Source organism: Phodopus roborovskii, unplaced genomic scaffold (genome assembly GCF_943737965.1).
Source record: "Phodopus roborovskii unplaced genomic scaffold, PHOROB, whole genome shotgun sequence".
Lineage (NCBI taxonomy): Eukaryota > Metazoa > Chordata > Mammalia > Rodentia > Cricetidae > Phodopus > Phodopus roborovskii.
This window is the reverse complement of record NW_026126525.1, coordinates 35,818,731-35,826,110: the sequence shown is the minus strand read 5'-3', so window position 1 is coordinate 35,826,110 and position 7,380 is coordinate 35,818,731. Positions and strand designations below refer to the sequence as shown.

General features: G+C 42.5%; 1 protein-coding gene across 1 annotated transcript; it reads right to left on the bottom strand.

The window, feature by feature from the left end:
* Positions 1 to 3,997: 3,997 nt before the first annotated feature.
* Rpl9 (ribosomal protein L9) lies at positions 3,998 to 7,370 on the bottom strand. The gene is made up of 8 exons (XM_051198295.1): positions 7,308 to 7,370; positions 6,863 to 6,909; positions 6,660 to 6,775; positions 6,141 to 6,236; positions 5,207 to 5,339; positions 4,778 to 4,858; positions 4,280 to 4,394; positions 3,998 to 4,077 (listed from the first exon to the last, which is right to left on the bottom strand). Exons 2-7 carry the CDS (start codon positions 6,906 to 6,908, stop codon positions 4,288 to 4,290), a joined length of 579 nt encoding a protein of 192 aa, XP_051054252.1. The 5' UTR covers position 6,909; positions 7,308 to 7,370; the 3' UTR covers positions 3,998 to 4,077; positions 4,280 to 4,287.
* Positions 7,371 to 7,380: the final 10 nt, after the last annotated feature.

The following is a 7,380-nucleotide window of genomic DNA, read 5'->3' as shown; positions in this document are numbered from 1 at the left end:
TGGCTATCCTGTAACTCAGATCCCGCCTGCTTCAACCTTTGCAGTGCTGGGATTAATGGTGTACACCACCATACCCAGCTAAAACTATTTAAACTGAACAGTAGTGACATATTCCATCACTTCTAACAAGGTGCTCTTCTGTTTAGGTCAGGTAGTCCTCAGATGGAATGTAGAAACACAGCAGGATTTTAGATCATGCTTGCCCATAGATAGTTAAAGCATAGAATCTAAAACATATCAACCTTAGCTTTTCTCAAACAAAACAAAACAAAACAAAACAAAAAAGGCATTTCTTAAACATTCAATTTTCAGCTCTCTCTTACTGAACTTCTGATTGGTGGAGGAAGGAGGAAGGTTCAAGACTGGCATTTCAGTGTATTTCTCTCTGTCCTGGAACTCAGACCTGTAGACAAGGATGATCTTGAACTCAAGAGATCCATCTACCTCTTGAGTGCTAGGACTAAAGAGGGATGCTCACCACACCCAGCTTGGACTTCGGATTTTAAAAGTAGCTTTATAACTCATGTCATGGAACGATTACAGGATGGACAACTAGACCCCACTGCTGTAAAGATCAGATTCACTTAGCCTTACAGCACAGCATTTCCATTTTAAAATAAACTGGCATTACCTCTATTCCCCTGATTTTGAGCTGAGAAGATCTGGCTTCTCAGGAAAGTTAAAAAGATGTAGGTTTCACAAAGGGTAAAGGCCTAAGACCTTACCATTATTCATAGATTCCTGCTCTGCCCCCAAGAGCTTTATAAGTTTCTCATGCACCATGACTCTGATGAATCAATCCAGCATGCTAATTTGAATGGCCTAATTTAATTTTACTTTTAAAGGCTAGCACTAAGTAAATCTCAACTAGGGATATTATATATTTAAGGAACCATGCTTGATTTGATCAAACACTAGGAATAATTTGAATGTATACCCAATCACATTTGTTTTTCAAGTCAATATGTAAATAACCATGTTACCCAGTCACTGGGAACCCCCTCCAGGAACTTAGGCTTAGGATTCAAAGTAGCTCTTTCAAAAAGATCCTTAGTAATAAACCATCCTAAATTGTAGGGTGATTTTAATTGTACTTCAGATCTACCTATTGTTATCTGTCCCCAACTGTCCTGGAACTTACTCTGTAGACCAGGCTTGCCTCAAACTCAAGAGACCCACCTGCTTCTGCGTCCTAAGTTTAAAGTTATGTGCCACTACCACCCAATGCAACATTATGAATCTTATAATCACTAATTTTCAAAAACCATAGACAGCATGTGCAAAAGTGATTAGAAATAAAGCTGCTATTGGACTAGCTAAATCTAACAGTAGACCTCTGCTTTTCTACTTCTGGTTCCCACAACCACCACCCCTCCAGTTTTAGATTTCACCTTTTTAAAATGTGTATGGGTGTTTTGCCTGCATGCATGCATGCACCACTTGCATGCCTGGTGTCCTTGGAAGCCAGAGGAGGCATCAGATCCCCTGCAGACTTATATATGAATGTGAGCCAACCTAGGTGTTAGAAACCAAACCTTGGTCCTCTGTAAGAACAGCTCATAACCACTGGGTCATCTCTTCAACTTTAGCAGTTCTTAAGACTATTTTTTTTTGAGACAGGGTCTCCCTGCATAGCCCTGGCTGGCCTTAAGTTCACTATACAGACCAGGCTGGCTTGAACTCCCCCTGCCTGTCTTCTTAGTAGTTCTTAAGTACGTTTTGCAAAGAATTGTTTACTTTTTCTCTGCAAGAGCAAGTGTTCTTAACAATGGTTATGTCTTTACAGCCCTACTTGGGTTTTTAAGTCATACAAATTTGAATTCACTCCAGAAAAAACTTTTAATCACCTTTTATCTTAAAACATGTAGCTGGGGCAGTGATGGCATACACCTTTAATTCCAGCACTCAGGAGAGGCAGGTGGATTGCTGTTTGAGGCCAGCCTAGTCTACAAAGTTCCAGGGCAGCAAGAGCAAATCAACCTTTAATTCAAGTTACATTTGTTTTTTGACTGGGTTTCACTAATTATACAGAGCGGGCTGGCCTCAACCTGGCAGTAATCCTCCTGCCTCAGAGTACTGGGATTAAGGTGTGCACTATACCCAGTTTAGTTATGGTTTCCAACTCCATTAACATAACTACTTTGACAGAACCAAGCTGACCTTAAAGATAACCTCCAAGAGTCCTGATCCTCCTGTCTCAACTCCACTGCAGGGGCCACAGGGGATGTACCACCCTGTGGTACCACCCAAACAAAACCTTTCCTAACAATATGTTCCCATTAAGCAAAGCTTAGATCATGTTGCTCCTTCCCAAATTTGACATTCCAAGATTACCAAATGTAAAGTTCCTAGCCCAATGCTGCCATTCTTGCGGGTTTTGGGAATGTGTGCAGCTAATTTTAAATGATCATATAAAAGTCATTAGGTCAAGATCTAGTGATAGTAAATGCAAGTGTCTTAAGTCACAGGTTAGGGATATGGCTCAGTGGGGCTTTGCACTTGTCTACACACACAGTAGGCTTGACTGCTAATACATTGAACATACTAGCTCTGTAGACCAGGCTGGCCTCAAGCTCAGAGATCCACCTGCCTGTCTCCCAAGGACTGGGACTAAAGGTGTTCACCAACTCCCAGTTTATAGATTACATTCTTAACCCACCTGAATAGCTGCAGAAAAAGATGTCACATTTTAAACATTCAATAAAACTTTTGTGAAATCCTTAAATATGCTTAACTCATGTTTGTCTAGCCTCTGGGAATTGAGGTACCTTGTCTAAATGTTTTACTTGGTTGATGCCAACTATTTATTGTGAACAATCTGGCTGAGACACCCTGCTTCCACCTCTGTAAGGTCAGGACCACAGACAGGCACATGCCACATCTACATGCAGTGCTGGGTTTTCAATACAAGGAAAGCACTCGGCCAGCTGAGCTACAACCAGTCCTTTTTAATAATTAGACATGATGGTCAACACCTTTAATCCCAGCACTTTGGATGGAGAAGCGGTGAATTGACTTTGAGGCCATGCCCCTCTATAGTTCCCTATCTCATAAAAACTGATTAGGGCCTACAGAACAGTGTAAACCCGATGATCTGAATTTGATTCCTAGAACCCAAGACTCCACCCTGAACCCATGCCAAAGAACATACAGACTCCTTTAACTCTATCCCCATGCACCTAACATCCTCAGGACTTCAGACTTTTTAAAAATGTAATACTGTTCTTGCAGCACTTACATGTAACATGACAATCACTCCCCTTTGTGATTCCAGCTCCAGGGGAACTGACACCTCTTGACAGGTGTGAATATATTCTCTCACACAATACACACCACACAAGCTTAGTTCAATTGGGCAATGTCTGTACCCTAGCACTGGGGAAGACAAATACTGCCTCAAACGCAAGGTGAAAGGGTAACAGACAAATACACCAAATGCACACATGAAGAATAAAACGCTAGGTGTGGCAGTGCTTTCCTGTCATCCTAGGCAGAGGCAAGAGGATTAGGAGTTTGAGATTATAATAGAGGAACTTGTCCAAGAAGCTAAAGGTAGATGGTGAAGTAATTCACACCAATACAGGTTACTATTAAGTCTAGAACATTATATTCAAAGCCTGCAACCCTACCAACCCCAATATTTCAAAGAAATTCCAGGTTCCATTTGTAATACACCAAGCCTCAACCTGATCCTCCCACGTCAACCTAGTCAAAGGTAGAATTATAACCAAGACAATACTGAGAACTTACAAAAAGAAACCACCATGATTTATACTTTTATCTAGTCACACACCTCTAGGATTAGCCCAGAATGCCATGTCCATTGAACACACACCAGGACTATTGTCTGTCATTGGTACTATACTCCTATTGCCTGAAATGTGTTGTTATTCTTTTAAGTCACTTGTTTACAGGAAGGAAAAACATCTGTTGTGTTCCTTGAGTAGCAGTTGACCTATCTGCTAAGTATCAATTAGAAAGATCAAAGACACACCAAATCAATACAAGTCTTTTATTGTCCCAAAAGACATGCCAAATCGTAGTTAAATTCAGGATCTTGTTTCTGGAGTTGGGTAACTGTAAAAGCAAACAAAATACATGTAAACTTTCATCAATATTCCTGCCCAGAAAGTTAAGTTCACTTAATATATATAATCTATATAAATTATGTAGAGTAAAACAAATTCACCTATGATATAGGTTAGAGGCAAGTACTGATTTCAGTAATTTTTCATACAAACTCCATCTAAAGTAGTCAACTGTAGATACACGAACCTACCTTAGGTCTTACTCATCAGCCTGCTGCACAGTTCCCTTTTCAGACACATAGATACCATCCAAAAACTTCCTGATATCTTTGTTTTTAACTGTTGTGGCTTGCTGAATCAGAGCCGCTATATAGGACGACACAAATAAAGCCATTATTTCACTAGCCAAATTTGTCTACAAGACTAACTTAACTAACAATTGGAGCTCAATCCCTGGAGCCAACATGATGGAAAGAGACCCCTTCATTACCATCAGTTCTCAACTGAGTGTAACTGCATACCCACCCTAATATAAACACAAAAGCAAATTGTTCCCAACAAAGCCTACCACATGCTACCCATCACTTAGAACTGCATATACACCACCATGTATTCATGACACAAACTATAGTATATACAGAATAGAGTTGGAACAATCTTTGACCTCTCAGAAGTTTTGTAACAAATCAGACATGCATTCAACCTTAAGGCTGAGATAAAACTTGACCAATAGACACAAGCATACATACCTGAATTTGAAACAAGTTCAATATCATTTCCTTCAAGGATTAATTCATCCTTCTGGGCTTGAGAGACAGAACAAGCAACACCTAAAAGAGGTATGTATTCAATATTAACATGAGAGCTACACAAAAAATACTTCATTTAAAACTCCACAGAACTCATGAACTGTAGGATTTACTTCTGAACATACTGTAATTACATGTGAAGATTCAATTCCCAGCACCCACAAAAATTATACCCTATAAACTACTCTTCAGGAATAATGGCATTAATCTCAAGCTAGCAGCTACCAAAACACAGTTCTGAAATATCCTTCACCACAAACACCAAAACACCAGCACTCCAAGACTGGGGCGGAGGCTGGGGGGGGGGGGTGAGGAACGGACGGGACACAAAACTATAGCAGCTTATCATTTCTGAGGTAACACACATACCCGTTCTCATCCGAACCCTGCGGATGTATTTTTCACCCAAGAAATTTCGGATTTCAACCAAAGACCCATTCTCCTGAATAACGACGTTGATGGGGAAGTGAGCATACACAGACCTCATCTTGTAGCGGAAGCCCTGCAGTAAATAAATATTGAACAATCTCAGAATTAGTTTCAGTTCAGGCTGGCCTACAATCTGAGATTCCTTCTTCAGCTTCCCCTAGGATCACAGCTGTGTGCCACCAGGGCCAGCTCTAAAATTCCCTGAGGTGCTTTTGTTGTAATTTGAAAACACCACACTTTACCTGCCACCTGTGACCTGCAACAAGTCTCACACAGTTAATATTCACTTCAGAAGGAACAACTGTCGTTCCAGACAGTAACAGTCCTGCAGGACGCATCTGTTTGTTTTACTATCTCAGCCTGGCTTCTTTCAGTGAGCGCCCAAGACACTCATCCTTGGCACCAGATTTACTGTATTACTAGACACACCAGACCATAATTTCATATCAAAGTAAATAAAAGGAAGCTATGGTATCAACAAGGATCCACCCAACAGGTACATAACACTTGTTATGCACAGGGTAGAGTGTGTTTATCAAACAAGCCTCTTCAGCATTAACCTTATCATGGGAGAAAAAAAGTATCCCCAACTAAGAGTGACAACATATATTTAGAAATCAGACCTTTTCTATCCAGAAGTTCTATACATACCAACCAGCAACCAAATTTACACTATAGTAGACTATCTACTAAGGAAAAAAATTTTTTTTCTCGAAGCATGGTTTGCCCAGCAAATTCCTAGGCTTGATGCATGGTATGCCCCTCCCCCACAAACAAAACACAAAATTGCCCTGTACTAGACATTTGTATACACAAGACACATCTAAGAAACCTCTTCCAAAGTGCTAAAAAGCAGCCTGATTGGCTGGCTTACCAGTGTGACACCCTTGATCATGTTCTGAACATGACTGCAGATGGTTCGGACAGTGGCCAGTTCCTTTCTGTTACCCCACCATTTGTCAACCCGGAGCTGTAACAGGAGACGCCAGAAATAAGTTTTTAGCTGGTTACCACAAGAGCATTCTATAAATGACCAAAAAATTGTATGTCATAGGCACAGATTTTGTAAAGGAATGGACCCACCACCACCTCCCAAAAAAAAAAGAGAGAACAGAATGTTTACCCACGAACTACTTAAAAGTAATATTCTTTTTTTTGGGGGGGGGAATTAACACTAGATCAGTACCAGGCTTTACAATATTAGATTTCAATTTACAAATCTGTCCTGGGACTAAGGTTGCCCGAGTCCACAGAGAATCTGCCCACCTCTTTTCCAGGGCTGTGATTAAAGGCATACAGCGCCCCACACTGGACCCGAGAGATCAAACCTCAAGCTGTTAAAATGCACTTACGAACAAGCATCTCGGGTACCACAAAGAAATGGGGTCCTTACCCTCTTCTTCTTCTTCCCAAGGAGACTCAGCTCTACGTTGATGTGATTGAAATCCCTCCGGAGGGTTCCTCTGGGGCCCTTCACAATGACTGTGCGCCCCTTCAGAGTGATGTCCACTAGAAGAGAGAACGAACCCGTGAGGCCACAGGCCAAGGATCAGAGCATGCAAGAAAGACGTCACGGCCAAGCAGTAAGTCTCCTACCATTTTCTGGAATGTCGACGGTCTGATTGCTGAGAATGGTCTTCATTCTGAAACACAAACACCCAGGTAAGAAGGATGGAGCAGGGAACGCTCCTCACCAGGTGCGGGTCAGAGTTCCGCCTCCTCAACCGGAAACGGCCAGGTAGAGAACCCGGGGAGAAAGACACAAATGGGTCCGTGGCAAAGGGTGGCCCGGGGGCGTGCGAGCCGGGCACGGAGGGAGGGCAGGAAGCCCGGCCCGGTGCACCATGGCGGGAGTGCTGCGGCCAGGGTAGGCCTCAAAGCCCAGAACGCGACTTCCAGCTCGCGCCGCCAAATCCAAGGGACGCCTGTCGTGCTGGGGGACAGTCGGGAGAGGGACTCGGGACAACGGGTCCATGCCACCGGTGTCCCCAAGAAAGGATGGCTTCAGATTCCCGGGGCACGTAGCCCGTAAGCTGCTCACCTCGCAGTAGATGGGGCAAAGAGAGAACGCCCTTCGTCATCACGTTCTTGTAATCCGTCAGGGCCCTGCGTGT